This window comes from Rhodamnia argentea, chromosome 7, assembly GCF_020921035.1.
Source record: "Rhodamnia argentea isolate NSW1041297 chromosome 7, ASM2092103v1, whole genome shotgun sequence".
Taxonomy (NCBI): domain Eukaryota; kingdom Viridiplantae; phylum Streptophyta; class Magnoliopsida; order Myrtales; family Myrtaceae; genus Rhodamnia; species Rhodamnia argentea.
Genome location: NC_063156.1, coordinates 25,882,827 through 25,902,155, shown reverse-complemented (window position 1 = coordinate 25,902,155; position 19,329 = coordinate 25,882,827). Strand labels below are relative to the sequence as shown.

General features: G+C 40.5%; 1 protein-coding gene across 1 annotated transcript; it reads left to right on the top strand.

The window, feature by feature from the left end:
- Window positions 1-10,622: 10,622 nt before the first annotated feature.
- Window positions 10,623-12,928, top strand: LOC115742439. The gene is made up of 3 exons (XM_030676724.2): window positions 10,623-11,365; window positions 11,820-12,197; window positions 12,295-12,928. Exons 1-3 carry the CDS (start codon window positions 10,822-10,824, stop codon window positions 12,657-12,659), a joined length of 1,287 nt encoding a protein of 428 aa, XP_030532584.1. The 5' UTR covers window positions 10,623-10,821; the 3' UTR covers window positions 12,660-12,928.
- Window positions 12,929-19,329: the final 6,401 nt, after the last annotated feature.

Genomic DNA, 19,329 nt, shown 5'->3' with positions numbered 1-19,329 from the left:
ATTTGGATGATTTGGAAAGACGTGAGAAACTGGAGGATTCTCAAGGAGGGGAAGAGAAAGAGAGAGACAGAGAAGGAGAGGATGAGATCATGAGGGCACGTGTTGTGGTAGCCGCAACATATTTGGTTGCCGTAGCGAATTGAGTAGCTCTGGAAGCTTGCGTACAAGTCTTCTACGGCATTAATGTTATAATTACCTTGAAAATTGCAAAACAAGAAAGGAAAAAAAAAAATCACCAAAAACCTCAAACTTTATACACATTTGCTCTAAACTTTCAATTGTGCTAGCGATATTATGAAATCTAGTTGATTCAACATATCTTTCGGGTTTATGCGTATATATCTTTTGATAGTGCATATTCTTGGTTGATTATATTTGATATTATCTTCATCTTATTACCTTAGTTAGTCTTCTAATAAAACCTACAAATAGGCTCTATGTATTCTTTTCTGGACACATTAAAATATACAGAAATTTTCAATTTTTCTCTTCCGCATTATTCTCAACTTTGACCTAAAAACCCAAAATTTGTACCAATGTGATGCATCAATGTTCAGTCAAATGATTTTTTTGGTTTTGTTTCGTTTCGCATAAGTCACGTAGGTACGAAGACAAATTTTAAAGGCACTTATTGACAGAGTATTGGCGTATCGTAAATGTGTCACACACGTACAAATTTGTGATTTTTTATGTTGTGAAAAAATTTAAAATAAATATGTCAAGATAAGTATAGTTTTAGATTTTTTTAGGCTAAATGTGCGTAGAAGAAGATGGTGGCATTTTTGGTGCCTTTTGAGTTTCTCTCTGCCACAATATATTTGCCACGTAAAGGTGCTGAAGAGTTTGATGAGGCCAGCTCGACCACCGCGAGTTGAGATGATGGAAACGCCTGGGCAGCATCTGTATCGCAAATTAAGCAAGAAACAATGCAACGATGGCACGTTTCGCGCTGTTGCACCGTTTCGTGCATGGAGGAGAAAGCTGGACATGGTCGGATGCCTTACAGTTTACGCTTTCTTGTAGGAAAATAATTACTTGATGCTCGCATATGATGCATAGGGATCCAAGAATGAAAACAACTATAGAGATTAGTTCGAGGAAGTTCGATACATGCATGAGTGGTAATTTAATCCATCCAATCAATTTTAACCGGTTGGCATGGACATGAACGTGAACGTCGGCCGTCCCACAACATAATATTTTAATATTTTTTTTATATTTTTTTCTCTCATTTTTTTCCTTCCCCCTCTACTTCTTCCTCCCAGCGATTAGCCATGGAGCGTGAGATTCTTGCATGGGTTGTTGCCTTCTTCATTCGTTCTCTCTATTAAAGGCCGAGCTTCGATTCTCAACATGAGAGAGAGAGTTTTGGAAAGATCACTGAAACAGCCATCAACGGAGGAACGGAATAATCACATAGAAGATCATTAAGGCAGATCAGATCTGGCGAGGTCGGCCGAGACCTCTCTTGCCCGGCCCCTGACGAGGCCAACCTCGCCTAGTGATGACGAACTTCCCTTGAGGCCGGCGAAGTGGACCTTGCTAGCCATTGCCTCTAGCCAGCGCTTGCCAAAAGAAGAAGAAGAAGAAGAGGAGGAGGGAAGGGGAAAAAAATTAAAAGAAAAAAATGAAAAATAAAAATTTAAAAGAATATTAAAATATTTTGTCGCCGAACGATCGACGCTGGAATTGGCCAAAACTGAATTAGCACAATTACAAAGTATTGAGGACTGAATCGGCAAAAAAAAAAAAAATAAGAGTGAATGAACACAATTGCAATAGGTTTAGGACTTTTTTGGCAATCTTCCTTTGAAAATCTGCCGAATCAATTTGATCGTGGGCTTCGATTGGGAAAACTTGGAACCAATTAGAACTTCATCAATTCTTCTGGCACCAACCTTGAAGCCAACAATCTTACTTGAGATTTCGTCCATTTGAGCTAGTTTCAAGAGTTAAAATTACTAGAAAAGTAAAAAAATCTATTATAATTGTGTCAATTCAATCCTAAACATTTTTAAATTTGGCCAATTGAGCTCTTTCGGCCAATTTTGATAAAAAAATGATGACATGAATACCAACTATTCTATGTGCCACCGGCGGTGTTGATGTAATTTTTTTGTTTTATTTATTTATTTATTGTTAAGGCCGCTAGGAGGCCGTCAACCACAAATCGAGGCCCGGCAACCCTTACCCAATGGCTAGCAACGGTTGTGGGCCGGCGTAGACTTGCAACCCTCGTCTAGTGGCTAGTGGTTGGCGGCCTTCTAGCGACCTTAACAATAAAAAATAAAAAGAAAGAAAAGACAAAAGAATTTAATAAAAAAATAATAAAAATTTCACATGAGCGTCGTTAGCGCCACATAGGACGATCGACGTCCATGTAATCAATTTTCGACCAAAATTGGCCGATGGACTCAATTGGCAAAATGTGAAAAGTTTTAAGACTTAATTGATAAAAAAAGAAAAAAATGTTGAGAATTGAATTGACACAATTATAATAAATTTATAAATTTTTTAATAATTTTCCCGTTTCGAGATACACCTAACGTTAAAAGCCACTCTAGGCGTCTTTTCTCACGCAAAAAAAAAAAAAAAAAAAAAAAACGATACGATTTTCTCTGAATTGTAGATAATATCATAGTAGACGTATGTATCAATGCAACGTTGTTGACTATTTGACTTTGAACGCACCCCATTTTCCTTAATCAACATTTTCTTCCCACCGTCATTGCATCGGATCTGGCATTTTTCTCTATTGGCGGGTCATAAATATACCGAGCACTCGTCGAATTTCACGTGGAAAGTTTTAATTACCTCTCACGCGTGTTGCTGCCTTGTTGGTCATGGGACGACAAACGTAGTTTTATCTTTTGTGGAGCGTTCGCCATCGCCATCGCCATCGCCATCGCGATCGAGTGTCTCATTCCGTTCACAGTCTCGAAAAGGCTCACGTTGACGAAGATACGCGGTAGTTGCAAGATGCGTCCTAGGTGCAATTCATTTACACACTTGCGAGTCAAAGATTTCAACATTAATCGTACGTAGGGGTTGTCAAAATAGGTCACAAGTCCATAATTTAATCCGTATTAATGAAAGTGGGTCATGAATGAATTTACTTCAACTCAAAATGTGGGCCATAATTCTACAAATAATAAGAAGAAAAAGAAAAATCCCAGCTAGATGCGGGTCTCGGTGATTTAAAATAAACTCATTTTTTACCCAAAACAGTAATTAGCTGAAGAAAAATAAAAAAAGAACATATCTTCTTCTATAGTGAAAAAGCCTTCTCTTCTTCCACCAAGGGAGAGAGGGCGTAGACCGCCACCCAGAGCCCCTCTGCCGTCGGAGATAGCGTCACGGCCTCAGCAAGTCTTACCTGGACAATCCCATTGGGAATTCCATCTTCTCTGGCGAGGTATGCTTGCAGGTTTCCGTCTACATGAGCCGGCGAGGGGGCCCACCTGCGGCGCCAACTCCGGGAGGCTACTGGGGAAGGTCTCAGTGCCATTGGACCCCACTAGATAGATTTCAGGGCCTACGTGTTCCTCGACAAGTGGATCAACATCGGCACAGAGACGAAGGGATCTTCCTTGGCTCAGTTCCACTTGAATGTGAAGACGGAGGCGGACCCCCGGTTCATGTCCTGGGAAACATCAGGCGACTTTTTTTCACCTGCAAGTTCAGTTTCAAGTCTAACAAATAATGGCAACCACACTAAGAGCGCGTATGGTAACACTTCTGGAAGTGAATTTTAGCTCAAGAAGTACTTCTGGAGAAGAAATCCGTTTGGTAATGTAACTTGTGAAGCAGAAATCCGTTTGGTAAAAACTTTTATTTCTGGAAGAAATTTCTACTTCTGGAGTGAATTTTCACTTCTAAAGTTATTTTTTTCCTAATTTGAGAAGCTAAAAAAAGTAGCTTCTTAACTCAAGAAATACTTTTTGGACAAAAAAAAAAAAAAGACCTCACAAAGTATTTCTCGTCTTACCTTCTTTTCATTATACCATCAACCTCTTTTTGATCGGGCCCACCTCCGCCGACTTCCATCGCCGCCCACCGCCGATCACCAACACCCACCGCCGCCGCCGACAACCACCAATCGTTGTCGGCAACCACCGGCAACCGTCGACCATCGCTTGTCTGTTCCCACAGCTCGCCGCCGAGCGTGACCGTTGCTCGCCGCCCACCACCGATCGTAACCGCCGCCCACCGTCGGCCGTGATCGTCGACCATCGCCCACCACCTACCACCGGCCGTGATCGCCGACCACCACCATCGCTGCCCATCGTCCTCCGCCGGCCGCCACCACCAAGTCGCCGTCTTTGGTTGCGGATTAAAAAATAAATAAATATATTTTTTACTTTTTAAAAAATAAAAATTAGTTTTTAAAGAAATTTAAGAAATTTTTTGACGGTTGACAATAATTTTTCATAGAAGATTTTCTGTTAATAATGTTTAGAAGTAGAAATTTTTGACCATTATCAAACGAATTTCTAGATTAGACATCAACTTTTAGAACATAAGTAGAAAAATCAACTTTCGACTAGAAGTTGATTTCTGAGGCGAAAGGGTTATCATGTGCGCCCTAAGCAATCGAGGCCGGTCTCCTTTTCTCTCTTCTAAGGGCAAAGAAAATTTCATTTTGTATAGAGGTGAGCATGGTTCCAGGGAAGAATCGGGAACCGGACCATTGAGAACCACTCCGGTTCCGGGGTATATACATAGTAGGTTCTAGGTTTAAAAAATTGGGAACCTGGTTTCGACAAGTAGGTTCTAAGTTTTAGGTACTTGGAACATGTAACAAATCTTTGTATTTTTCATGTTCTATGTTTTCGTGCCATTCCGTGGTATTTTATGGCATTTGTTGATAAGTGTGTAATATGGAATCACTGGTATGAGTTTTCATTTTTAGTTATATCCACAACTGGAAATTTTACTTTGTTAATATTTCATATTCTTCATGTGTCTAGATATGAGTTGCGGTCAGTTGATTGTAGCAGCAAATGGTGATAATTAAAAATGACGATTCACCGCAATCGTTCAATTAAGAATATAGGTGGAACCTAGATTGACCTTATAACCAACCTTGAAACTTCTGATGGGCTAGCTTCTTTCAAAGCGTGCATGATAGGTTACAGGTTCCAAAAAATGAGGAACCTTCCGACGGGTAGGTTCTAGGTTCCAGGTGAAACCATGATCGACTTTGAAACCGCTCACCCCTCATTTCATACCAAGCGGAGGATTGCATCTCAATTTTTTCTTAATTTTTATCATTTTAAATTTTGCTAAAAGATAAAGCGGTATACTTTAATAAATGGGTTATTTGAGTGGGTTTGGGTTTGATATGAGATGAGTTGAGTTGGGTACGGGCCATCCAAATTGTTTAAAAAATAACGGTCAATATGAGTTCAATGAAAAAATTTAGGCTGAACCTTTTAATTGTGTCACTTCAATCATACACCCTTTGACAGCTTACAAATTTAGTCCTAAACCTTTCAATTATGCGAATATGATCCTAAACCTTTTAATAATTTGCCAAACTAGTCCTAAACCTTTTCATGAAGTACCAATTTAGTCTCTCCAGCAAATTACTCAAATAATAGGTTTATGACTAAAATGGCAAAATTTCAAAAGATTTAGGAATAAATTAGCAAAATTTTAGAAGGTTTAGGACCGAATTGGCACAATTAAAAGGTTTAAAACTGAATCGACAAGTTGTTAAAAGGTTCATGACTGAATTGATATAATTAAAATGTTTATGACTAAATTGAAATAAATACTATAGGTTTAAGACTTTTTTAGAAGGTTTATGACCGAATTGACACAGTTGAAAGGTTTAAAATTGAATTGACAAGTTGTTAAAAGGTTTATGATTGAATTGTATAATTGAAAGGTTTATGACTAAATTGAAACAAATACAATAGGTTTATGACTTTTTTGGTAATCTCCTCCCCCCATTAATCCCAACCCAATCTACTCATTTGCCACCACTAATCGTATATTCACAGATGATACACATATTTTGATTAAGACTCTCCGAACATGATCGTTTGGAGGAATTTTCTTGGTTATCGAAACTCGCGAGTACTCGTGGAGAGATAGTATTAGGCACGGTCGGGGTATGTCGACGCTCGAATTATTAGGGTTTGTGTTCGGTGACACATAGAACCGAGAACTCGAAAGTAACACTAACCTGCCTCTATCAAAATAAACGAGTGAAAAACCAAAAATAGAGTTTAGCAAGAATTTCACTGATAAACTAATTGGAGATTACTCAACTTGGATTCGGTGACTAGCCATCATTATCTGTACCCATTCTTTTTTATCTTTATCCATTGCACGACGAGGTAATGTTCGAACGTCATAATGTCTATTGAATGCCTAAAAGTAATACTTTGTGAAGAAAAGGGAAAACCCGATAAAAAAATCAAGAGAGGAATATTGCATGTGCTTATTTTGGTATGGGCAGAACAAAAATGTCACGGTGCTAGAAAGTCTACCTAGAAAATTTAAACTTATAGGTAGAGAGAAATTATATGTATATAAAGAGTATGTTATTGGGAAAGAGGAATTATATTGCCGAGAACGCCCAAATAACTTTCCTATGAAAATTAAATAAGATAACATATTGGAAGAAAGCGGTAAAGATGAATAGTAAATAAAACCAGAATTTAATGTAGAAAACCCTTCAAGGTGAAGGGAAAAACTACAGGATCATAGTCCACTTCAAGCTTCCCCAATGATAAATAATGGAATACAACTTCACCCTAAGTTGGATCGGTACATTATTGTAGCTTCTTCAAAACGTGGATCTAAACCTTTCATAAACTAAATAACTCACTCAAAGAAAACTCTCTTGAAAGAAGAAGAACGGTTTCTTTCGGCTCTGATCTTCTTGTCCATTTTATTTCGTTAAGAAGAACTCCTATTTATAGGAGCAAATGCAATCCCAATTGAAATTGTCCAATATGGGAAGATCACTTTGATTTGTCTCTCGATCTCTCTTGATTTTCTTTCCCTTCTTTCCTTATTTTCCTTTACAGGCTCACATCACCTACTACAAATATTCTACTAAAGATACATTGCATTGGCCTCTCTACTCGAGGGTACACTAATATAGTATTGCTACATATATACATCATTGCATTAGCCTCTCCAATTGGGAGGGGCCTAGTCAACATATATAAATCGCATAGTCAAGAGATGTGAGATATTGTGATGGTAAATTTGTTTTTAGAATAAGCATAATCTTGTAAAATGCCTTCATATCATTGTTTTTCATGTGAAACTGAGATTTTGATTTTGTCACTCATACAAGGAAAAATTGTCAAAAAAGTCATAATCTATTGCATTTTTGCCAATTTAGTCATAAACCTTTTTAATTTTGCCAATTCAGTCTTAAATCTTTTGTATTCGTGTCACTTCAATCCATCCGATCAACTTTGGCCAATCGACGCTGACATGGATACCGGCCGGCGATAATGTGGACGCGGGCACTAACTAGGATAGTTTTTTTAATAATGTTATAATATTTTTTCAAATTATTTTTTATTTTCTTTTTTCTTTTTCCCTTCCTTTCTCCTTCCTCCGTCTCTTTCTGGTCACAGAAGGAACCAAACGAACGAATCTAGCCAACGATGATGATTCAAGTTTCCCCTCAACCCCTTTCGTCTTCTTCCCTTGCCATTTGGATGTACTCGTATTAAACCCTCAGCAGCTCACATGCTGCTTCATTCGAGCTTCGCAGGATTTGATGACGAATTTTGACTCAATTCAAATAGTTTGGCCTCTCGCACTGTCCTCTGCTGCATTGTGTCGGCAGTGACCTAGCCCAGATCGCGCCTCGCCAAACTCGCCGCCTCTAGGCGAGGTTCGCCTCGCTCGCATCTAGTATGGGCGAGGTCGGGCCTTGCCATGGCTATGCGAGGCGCGACCTCGCTCGGATTAGATCGCACCTCGTCATCTTTGAGGGAGATTCGCCTCACTCGGACTTGGTTTGGGTGAGGTAGGGCCTTGCCATGGTTGGTCGAGGCGTGACCTCGCATAGACCGGATTTGGGCGAGGTTGCGCCTTGCCTAGTGCCGGCGAGGCTCGCCCTCGCCGGTGGCTGGCGAGGGTCGGCTTAGCCTGAGGCTGGTGGCAACCGACTGGAGGAAAAAGAAGTGAAGAGAAAAGAATGAGAAAGAAAAAGAAGAAAAGAAGAAAAGAAAAAAAAAGGAAATTAAAAAAATATTATGAAAAAATATTATAATATTAATAAAAGATTATTCACGTCGGCTCTGACATCCACATCATTGTCGGTTGGTATCTACATCAGCGCTTGTTGGCCAAAATTGATAGGATTGATTAAATTGGCACAAATGCAAAATGTTTATGATTACATTGGTACAAAAAAAGTTTATGATTGAATTGGCACGAATATAAAAGGTTTATGACTGAATTGATAAAATTAAAAAATTTAAGACTGAATTGTAAAAGCGGAATAGGTTTAGGAATTTTTTGATTATTTTCCCACCTAACTTTTTGCCCTTAAAAGTAAATATGATTTCGAAATTAGTCATGCGTCAATTGCTTCTTTTACGCCACTAAGCGCGCACCTGTACGGGGGCTTCGTTCCTAGTTGTCGTTGCTGGTAGAGTACCGAACAACGGTGGCAACATCTGGAGGTGTTGCTGCCGGTGGTTAATACCTAAAGAGATCCGCACGTTGAGATATGGAGGAGCACATCTCGCCCACGAGATGAAAATTTGGAGGAGGATCGACACCTGACAAAATTGAACAGCGCTCTTCTATGGCCTATTAGGTAATAATCCTTGAATTCTGTTCTGAGAACAGAGATAGATTTTTTTTTTCTTTTTTTTTTTCCTTTTCCTGATCACTGATTTGTTCTCGAAAGTAGAAAAATTAAGTGAAGTTACTAAACATATTTCTATTTTTCTTTTTGTTCTCGAAAATAAAAGAATAGGAATAAGAGAAATATGAACATTATCAAACATACCTCTCATGGCTCTGTGTGACATTGGTAGCGGTGCCGCGTGCACCAGAGACAGAGGACTACGGTGATTTGGCGGCCAAACTTCGAATTAGTGGCGGTACATACGACAGCTCCCACGGTGGAGGTAGTTTCGGGTCAAGGAGATAGGGCATAATAGAGGTGTACTGAGTAAGGGTAATTTAATAGAAAAATGTGAGTCATCCTATTTCTCCAGTATAGGTGTCAATATTCTAAGGGAGGGTTCGAGAAAAGATAGGTAAAATTCAAAGTTACCCGAGTTTTTCACCCTCGAAGACTGTGTCATAATGAGACGAAGCACCTGACGTATTTATGGGATTAGAGACCATGTTCCCATCAAATCCTTCTTAAAAGTAAGGGTTGAATATCCACCCTCCTCTTCTGCAATGGGAATTAGAGTCGCCTAGTTACAAGTCGCCCGTTAGAAGATTCGGACTTAACATGGAAGGAGTGGGACCTTATCGACAACACCAGCCTGGCGACCCAACTAGAACCTCTCGTTGTCGGTCATTCTCGTAACATGCAAGAAAAGGGAAAATTATCGAAAAAAATCGTAATTGTGTCATAAATTTTTTTTTGATCAATTGAGTCCTAAATTTTTGTATTTATGCCAATTCAATTGTTCCGATTAACTTTAGCTTGAAATCGCTGATGTGGCATCCCCGATGATAAAGTTTATTTATTTTTTCTGATTTTTTTAATATATATTCTTCCCCCTCTCTCTCTCTCTCTCAATTTTTTTCCTTTCTTCCTCCCTGGTCGCCAGGCTGACGACCGGCAATGGGCAAGGGCTGTTGAGAGCCAACCTTGCCCGCCGAGTGATGCTCGCCCTGAGAGGGTTCGCCAGCTTCAAGAACCTTCGTGTGAAGGTCTTCAACGCAAGCCCGTTCCATAGAGCAATGGGCTCACCCCATCTTTAGCCTCAATGAGCCCACCTTGAAGCAGCTAGACTTTGAACCTCACTCGCCCGCCCACGATACTAGCGAGGGTTGACCCTCGCCGGCCTTGCCCTTGCGAGGGCGAGCCTCAATCTGTGGGCGAGGTCGACTCTCGTCGGCCCTTGCCTATTGCCGAGGCCAGCAACCAGGGAGGAAGAAGAAAATAAAACAAATAAAGAAAAAATAGAAAAGAATAATTTAAAAAATCATTAAAAATTTATAAAAATTGTCCACGTGGCGATGCCATATAGCTCGGTCAACATTCATGTCAGCGATTTTTCATCAAAATTGGCTAGAAAGACTGAATGGCACAAATGCAAAAGATTTAAGACTCAATTAATAAAAAAAAAGTAAAAACGAATTGATCTAACATCCTTTTTTGGTAATTTTTCCCGCAAGAAAAAGCATGGGGACTAGCGAGGAGGAGAAGAGTCCGCCCACACCGTCAGTAAACACCATAAACAATGGGCAGTCCTAGAACAAAGCCCGATTAGGACGAAGGGTCGTTGACTCGTTGGGACTTCGTGTCCTAAGGTTAGCACGCAATGCACGGTACGTTGAGTAGCGAAAGTGTTCTCTAGCAACACAAAATTTCCACCTTCAGTACGACTGAATCTATGTGAAAAGTGAAAACCTTGTCCGAGCGGCACACAGCAATCCACAACTAAGCCCTTCTTCTTCGTCTTTTTTTTCTTGTTGACCTCCTAATGACGAGCAAAGAACATCACGCGTCCCTACGAGACATGCCCGTTTCGTCCCGAAGAGGAGACACGAAACAGTACGTTCTGAGAGCAGTAATGAGTCCAAACCTCGAGAAACTTCCCCCGAACCATCCAACTGAGTTTTTCTGATCATTGCTGAGAATCTGAGATGACAAAGAAACAAGATAGGCCTGCACGCACACGACGAAATGACCATTTTGGGCCCGCCCGCAGCTCCCCCCTTTTAAGCTCGCACCACCACCCTCGTCAGAACAGTGAGATAGATGCTCCGGGAACCCCTCAAATGAAAAGCCGGATTTCATCCTCCCCCGACGACGACGACCATGCCGCCTACCTCTGGTGGCGGTCGGCGGCGGGGTACGAGGAGTGCCAGATGCTCGCCGGGCGGCCGGATGCGGCGGCGAGCGTCGCGAGCGGGCTGAGCCCGAGGGTGAGGGTGCTGAGGGAGATGGAGCGGCTGGCGCTGGTGGCGCCGGAGGGGCTCGACGAGGTGAGGCAGAAGCTGTTCGCGTACCGGGCCGGCGACTTCTGGGTGCCGACGGGGGGGCTGAGCAAGGAGGAGATGGACATCCCGGCCACCAACACGGTGCTCCTTGCGGGGTTCGCCGGCTCCGGCAAGAGCTCGCTCGTCAATCTCATGTACAGCGTGTTGGGCCGGGCCGGGCTTATCCCGTTCGCTCAGACTTCGTGTGGTGAGGAAACCGCACACACCCTTAATTTTTTATATTTATTTTGTTCTCACTTTTAATTCTTGTTCGCCACATTTATATTATTTTATTTTAAAGCAATTGCATTTCATAGAAGATTGTCACATTTCTTGTCGACCCGTCATTGATATAAAGTTCAATTTTCCACGAAAAGATCGCGAAATTCTCGGTATAATATTGATCGGTTAGAAAGGATTAGAAGCGGGAATTTTTACCAGTATTGATGTATAGTTCAGTGTTAGTATCAGCATTTGAGTTCACAGAAAGACCTTACGCGAACATAAAGATTGAGTTATGGAAAACGCCTTTGACGGGTCAAAGTGATGAGTTTTCTACATAATTAACTCAAATTGCAGGTGTTGCAGTGTGATATTATGTTTTTCAAGAGATTTCTGAGGGGAAAAGAATGTAAGCATGCGCGTTTTCCATGTCTCTGCAGGGAAATCTTCCAGCTACACGACGATGTATCTCGAAGAGCACAATGTCGTGAGGTCGATGCGGAGCGGCTTCTGCGTCTACGACTCGAGAGGCTTCGACTACAGCCAGGTCGATGAGGCCTTGGAGGAGCTGTCCGATTGGATGAGCCAAGGCGTTCACCACAACCAGCTCTGCTCAAGGCCGGGTGATCGAGCTTTCTCAGAGGACGAATCTGAGTTCTGCCCGTCGAGGTCTTCTTCCAAGTTTGTGAAGAGGAGAGTGAATTGCGTCGTGGTGGTCGTTAACATAGCCGAGGTCTACAAAGCGATGAAAGCCGGGGATTTCGAGCCGTTGAGAGCGACCAAAGAGCTGTTCTCAGCTCCTGCTTTGAGAAAATGCAGTGAGTCCTTAGCTTCAGTTGCATTGTTTTCTCAGATTGTTTCAAGAACATTCTGTGATTCATCGGTCAATTTTGTGGATGCCTCCTGTGGTTGCAGATGAGAGTCCTCTCTTGACCCTGACGCACGGCGATTTGTTAACAACCGAGGAGAGGATCGAGGCCCGTCTCAAGATATGCGAAAGCCTCGGCATACCGGAGGCGAGCGGTGTCTACGACATCGTGTGCCTCACCGAGTACGGCTTTCTCGCAGAAGAAGCAGACCCCGTCACGGCCTATTCTCTGGCCGAAGTCGTTTACCGGGCGTTGCTAATTTCGGACAGAGGTCACGTTCCTAAGAACAACTTCCGGGACTGGGCGTGCGCAGCGTTCTCGTGCCTGATGTGGATCTTCGGTGCCTTGTTCGGTTTCCTAGCCGTTGTGTGCAATAAACTCGGTCAGCGGCGAAAAGGGTTTAGGATTTGAAGCACTGGCATGAGCTTTGTTGATTCATTCTCAGGCTAGAGATGTAGGATTTAGCTGTGCTGACAGTTGACGCTAACTGAGGTAGTTTGGTGTACCTAGCTGACTACTGTGTCTTCCTTCCTTCTGTTTTTTGTCTCCCTTGTGATTGTGATGGAGATGAGAATGTGCTAATAATTTCCCCGAAAGAGTCCTGTATTTGCACAAAGGCGTTGAATCTGAATAAGGCTTTAAGAAAAGTTATTAAGCGAGCCGGCGCATGCACTCGATGAAAAGGGAAAAAGTACAGAAAAATCCTAAATTGTTATAAATATATTAATTATATGTGGATGCTTCACCTTTCACCATTACCTCTTCCAATGTATGTTACAAATACATTGATGTATATTGATGTACATTGATATGGATTGATGTTGCACCTTTCACATCCCATGAGCGGTTTTTCCTCTCCCAATGTAATATACCCTCTAGCCTATAAATAGAGGTTTTTGTAAACTTGTTGAGTAATGAAAAAGAGTTAACATTTGCTTCCTACTTCTCTCTTATATGTTCTCTCATATTTCAAGTTGGTGTTATGTTTATGAGTTGATTCCAAAGATCGCCGTTTACTTTTACAACACGTTATCAGCACGAATCGATTAGAATCTTGGATATCACTCGAGGTAACACATCTTTACCTCTTCATTATCTAACATCTCTATATTTTCTTTTAAGTATGTCAAACATTACCAAGAGAGAGTTTGCAACGTTAGATATTACGGAAGTAATTATCTAACATGGGTTTTGATGTCAAGATACACTTAACATCATTAGATCTCGATCGATCTATTCTCCCATAATCTAATTATACCCGGCCCGAAGGCTAAGGCTCTTATCTTCATTCGCCACCATTTACATGAAGATTTAAAGGCCGAGTATCTAACCGAGGAGGACCCTGCAATTCTATGACAATCCCCAAGGATCGCTTTGATCATTAACAAGAAGTGGTCCTTCCTCATGCCAGGTTTCAATGGATCAATTTACGCTTTCAGGACTTTAAGTCCGTAGCGAATATAATTCCGCTATTCACGAATTGTATCACAATTAAGACTCGTGACCGAACACGAGAGATTGAAATGTTGGAAAAAATATTATCTACCTTTCATGCCAATAACCTTGTACTCAAGCAAGATAGGACAAAGAATTATTCAAAACATTCGAATTAATTTCGCACTACTTGTAGAAAAAGCACAACGATTGTTGATGCAAAATCATAATTCCCGTCCTCATCGGATCGTACCAGTGCTAAGCACATGTCGCACGTCATAAAAACAAGAGTCACTGGCATTGGAAGGGCAAAGGGCGTAACTTGAAAAATCAGCCTTATAAGAGCCGAGATAGAGGTTCACAAGGACCTAAACGTGGTCCACAAAGAAAAGAATGTCCAGAAGTACCTAACCAGGTTGGTGCCAATGTTTGTCATAGATGTGGTTCTACAGGCCATTGGTCTCGCACTTGTCGTACCCCAAAGCACCTGGTTGACCTCTATCAAAGGGAACAAAATGAGAGAAAAAGGGAAGCCAATGTTGCAATCAAGCCCTTTATGGAAGATAAAGAATCATCTCTTGACAATACATCCTTTGATATTGATCATTTTTTGGATTTAGATTAAGCCATATATATAAGTTTATGTTTATTCACATGTATTTTCTTAGTTTTTGAATAATATTCACGTTTAATATTATAATTTCATTTCTTATTCTTTTATGTTAGTCATCAATGACGCTGAGCAATTATCTCGAGGAGAACAATGGTATTCTTTGTTTTGTAGACAGTGGTACTACACATACTATCCTCCAGCAGAGGAAGTTCTTTGAGGCATTAAAAAAATGCGAAGAGAATATTACCACTATTTCAGGCGATAGTAATATAATTACAGGCTCCGGAAGAGCTCGTGTAATATTACCAATGGGCACAGAAATTTTTATTAATGATGCTTTATTTTGCCCACGGTCTAAAAGGAACCTACTTAGCTTTAAAGATATTCGTTCCAATGGGTTTCACGTTGAAACCGAGACCGAAGGTGGTAAAGAATACTTGTATCTAACTCAGATGAGTGGATACAGAAAACAAACTATGGAAAAGTTACCATCATTCTCCTCCAGGTTATATTATATTTACATAAATGTGAGTAATAAACATGTTGCGATGAACCTGAAGTTCACAAACCCAGAAGGTTTTCAATCATGGCATGACCGTTTGGGTCACCCAAGGTCGAATATGATGCGCCGAATATTAATACATTTAATTGGACATTCATTAACAAATCGTGGGCTCCCTTCACCCACCGATTATGTATGCGATGCGTGCGCTGAGGGTAAATTAATTGTACGGCCGTCTCTTACTAAAGTAAGGGTGGAATCTCCTATATTTTTACATAGAATTCAAGCAGATATCTGTGGGCCTATCCACCCTGCATGTGGACCTTTTAGATACTTCATGGTCCCGATTGATGCTTCAACGCGATGGACATACGTTGACCTATTGTCAACACGTAATATGGCTTTCGCAAAATTACTCATTCAGCTAATTAAATTACGTGTACAATTCCCCGATTACCCGATCCAGAAGATTCGGTTAGATAATGTTGGTGAATTTACGTCTAAAGCCTTTGATGACTATTGCATGGCTATTGGGATAGACGTGGAGCATCCTGTGCCACATACTCATACACAAAACGGCTTAGCGGAATCTTTAATCAAACGCCTGAGAATGATTGCTAGACCGTTGCTGTTGAGAGCTAAATTACCCTTTAGTTTATGGGGACATGCGATATTGCAGCTGCATCATTGATTAGAATTCGACCCATGCATATCATGAATACTCCCCGATTCAACTTGTACGTGGATGTGAACCTGATATTTCCCATCTGCGAATATTTGGTTGTGCCGTATATGTTCCTATACCACCTCCACAGCGTTCCAAAATGGGGCCTCAACGTCGACTTGGTATTTATGTGGGATATGAATCTCCATCTATTATAAAATACTTGGAGCTCCAGACGGGCGACTTGTTTACTGCCCGGTTCGCTGATTGTATATTTGATGAGGCACATTTCCCGGCATTAGGAGGAGAAAGCCCGAAGCTTAAAGAATGCCGTGAAATTTCCGGAAGGAAGATCAATTGAATTATCTTGATCCACGTACAAGCATGATGAACTTGAAGTTCGAAGATTATTAACTTGCAACATTTAGCAAGTAAACCGCGATGCATTCCGATCATAAAGGGGTGACTAAGTTCCATATTCCGCGAAAGCACCACCTAGAGTGGAGATCCCTTGGGACCAAAAATGTTTGATGAGCCTAATCAACGCCGGAAGCGTGGACGACCCACAGGGGCTAAAGACATAAATCCGTGGAAAAGAAAAAACATTCAGTCACCTAATGCGCCTCCTGCAGAGGAAAGCAATCCGGTGAAATTAGTGCAATGCCCCAAATAACAATTCCGGGAATACGGAACGGCCAAATCCTATTGATTTGGGAAACGATGAGGATTTTGTTGATATTAATATAGAGGTTGCAGTAAATTATATGAACACGGGAGTGAGATATGATAGAATTACAACTGTCGTCGATGATCGCTTTGCCGCTTGAGTAGTGCTAACTGTCTCAAAAGATAATCCGGATCCAGAACCAAAATCCATTCTTGAATGCCAGAAGCGTTCAGATTGGAATACATGGAATGAGGCAATTAAGGCGAACTAGACTCGCTAATAAACGTTGTGTTTTTGGACCTGTTGTCCGAACACCCAAAGATGTTATCCCTGTTGGATATAAATGGGTGTTTGTAAGAAAATACAATGAAAATAATGAGGTGGTAAGATGTAAAGCGAGACTAGTTGCCCAAGGGTTTTCGCAGAGACCAAGTATAGACTTTGATGTCACTTATTCTCCATTAATGGATAATATTACGTTCCGTTATTTGATCAACATGGCGGTAAGTATGAATCTAGACATGCACTTAATGGATGTTGTGACTGCATATTTATATGGGTTACTTGACACCGATATATATATGAAAGTCCCTGAAGGATTTTCAATTCCTCAAATGGGAAAGAATGAAAATCGCAACATGTACGATATCGAATTGCAAAGATCATTATATGGTCTTAAACAATCAAGTCGTATGTGGTACAATCGGCTAAGTGATTACCTCATGAAGCGGGGATATGTAAATAATGTAATATATCCGTGTGTGTTCATAAAAAGGTCATCAAATGGCTTTGCCATCATATCCGTTTATGTGGATGACCTGAATATAATTGGAACCCCAAAAGAGCTCGAAGAAGCTCGTTCTTGCCTAAAGAAGGAATTTGAAATGAAAGACTTGGGTCAAACCAAGTATTGTCTTGGCCTCGAGATCGAGCACCTCCCAGAATGAATTTTATTGCACCAGTCTAATTATACAAAGAAGATATTGGAGACATTTTACATGGATAGATCTCATCCTCTCAAGACACCAATGGTGGTACGTTCACTTGAAGTGGATAAAGACCCGTTTATACCAAAAGAGGAAAGCGAGGATAGATTAGGATCCGAAGTTCCTTACCTTAGCGCTATAGGAGCACTTTTATATCTTGCAAATTGCACCAGACCTGATATTGCATTTGCAATAAATGTCCTAGCTAGACACAGTGCTAATCCAACCAGAAGACATTGGAATGACGTTAAACATATCCTACGTTACCTTCAAGGAACTATTGATCTTGGTTTATTTTACCAAAAAAACAAAGATTTAACATTGGTGGGATATTCGGATTTGGATATATGTCTGATCCTCATAATGCCAAGTCACAGACTGGTTATGTGTTTCTTTGTGGAGGTACGGCAATTTCATGGAAGTCGGTAAAACAAAGTGTAGTTGCTACTTCCTCAAATCATTCAGAGATTATTGCATTATTTGAAATTGCCAAAGAATGTGTTTGGTTAAGAACTTTGATACACCACATTCAATATTCATGTGACTTATCCTCGGTTCATGATGCCCCCACTATACTTTTTGAGGATAATGCGGCTTGTATTGCACAAGTGCGTGATGGATTTGTCAAAAGTGATAGAACTAAACATATTTCACCTAAGTTATTTTATCCACATGAGCTTCAAGAAAAAGGTGAAATAGATATTCATCAAATTCGCTCTAGTGACAATCTTGCAGATTTGTTCACTAAATCCCTACTTACTTCCACATTTGAAAAACTTTTATATGGAATAGGAATGCGTCGACTTAGGTGACTACTTCAATCAAGGGAAGCGAATTAACCATCCTCGAAGGATGGAACCCAGAAGGTTTAAGGTCGTACTCTTTTTCCCTTTGTAAGTTTTTTTTCCCATAGAGTTTTTACTTGCCAAAGGTTTTGAATGAGGCAGCCTACGTGCAATGACTATTACAATGAGGGGAGTATTATACACACTTGTACTCTTTTTCCCTTCGCCGAGTTTTTGTCCCTTTGGGTTTTCTTGGCAAGGTTTTTAATGAGGCAGTTTAAACAGTGTATAATAAAAATGGTGAACATCCAAGGGGGAGTGTTATAAACATATTAATTATATGCGGATGCTTCACCTTTCACCATTACCTCTTCCAATGTATGTTACAAATACATTGATGTATATTGATGTACATTGATATGGATTGATGTTGCACCTTTCACATCCCATGAGCGGTTTTTCCTCTCCCAATGTAATATACCCTCTAGCCTATAAATAGAGGTTTTTGTAAACTTGTTGAGTAATGAAAAAGAGTTAACATTTGCTCCCTACTTCTCTCTTATCTCTTCTCTCATATTTCAAGTTAGTGTTATGTTTATGAGTTGATTCCAAAGATCGCCGTTTACTTTTACAACATAAATTTATTATTGCATTGGTATCGATTTAGTTTTAAATTTTTTAATTAGATTAATTTAGTCATAAATCTTTCATATTGATACTAATTGAGCCTATTCGGCCAATTTAGGTCTAAAACTATTGACGCGGAGTACCGATCGTCTTACGCGGCGTGATTGATGCCGACGTGAATATTTTTATCAAATTTTTATTCTCTCCTTTCTCTTTTTTTTTTTCTTATTTACCGCCGCCAATTGCCAACCTCTGTGATGGCCGGTGAAGGTCACTAGCCGCTGGCGGGGGCAAGGGCGGAGACGCCATTGCTAGAGGCTAGTTAGCCGGATCTAGCATGGGGCGGTCTTTTCTAGCCCTCGTCCTCGCCCTCGTTGGCTAATGGCGTCGTTTGCCAGCCATCACGGAGGTTGGTGAGTGGAAATAAGGAAAAAAAAAAAAAAAAAGGAAAGAAAAAAAAATAAAAATTCGAAAAGATATGTAAAAATTAGATAAAAATGTTCATGTCTATGCAAACCGTGCCAAGAGGATGGACGACGTCAACATCAGTAATTTTTAGCCTAAATTAGTACAAATATGAAAAATTTTAAACTAAATTGATTCATTTAAAAAGTTTAAAAGTAAATTGATATATATATACACACACTAAATTTAATTTTTTTTATATTTTTCTCAATTAAATATGAATCAAACAATCGGTTAAAATTTGTGATGTTGCGACATGACATCAAGCACTTGAATTTCAAGCTCCTTACAATGCCAATTGTTCGAAGCCGGAGCAGGTTGATGTGAAGTCAATGGCA

What these genes read in the sequence shown, in the direction of transcription:
- LOC115742439 (XM_030676724.2), top strand. Translation starts at nt 10,822, where the DNA reads ATGACAAAGAAACAAGATAGGCCTGCACGCACACGACGAAATGACCAT. An exon ending in GTTCGCTCAGACTTCGTGTG is followed by an intron (nt 11,366 to 11,819) that starts GTGAGGAAACCG and finishes ATGTCTCTGCAG; the next exon opens with GGAAATCTTCCAGCTACACG. An exon ending in TCCTGCTTTGAGAAAATGCA is followed by an intron (nt 12,198 to 12,294) that starts GTGAGTCCTTAG and finishes CTGTGGTTGCAG; the next exon opens with ATGAGAGTCCTCTCTTGACC.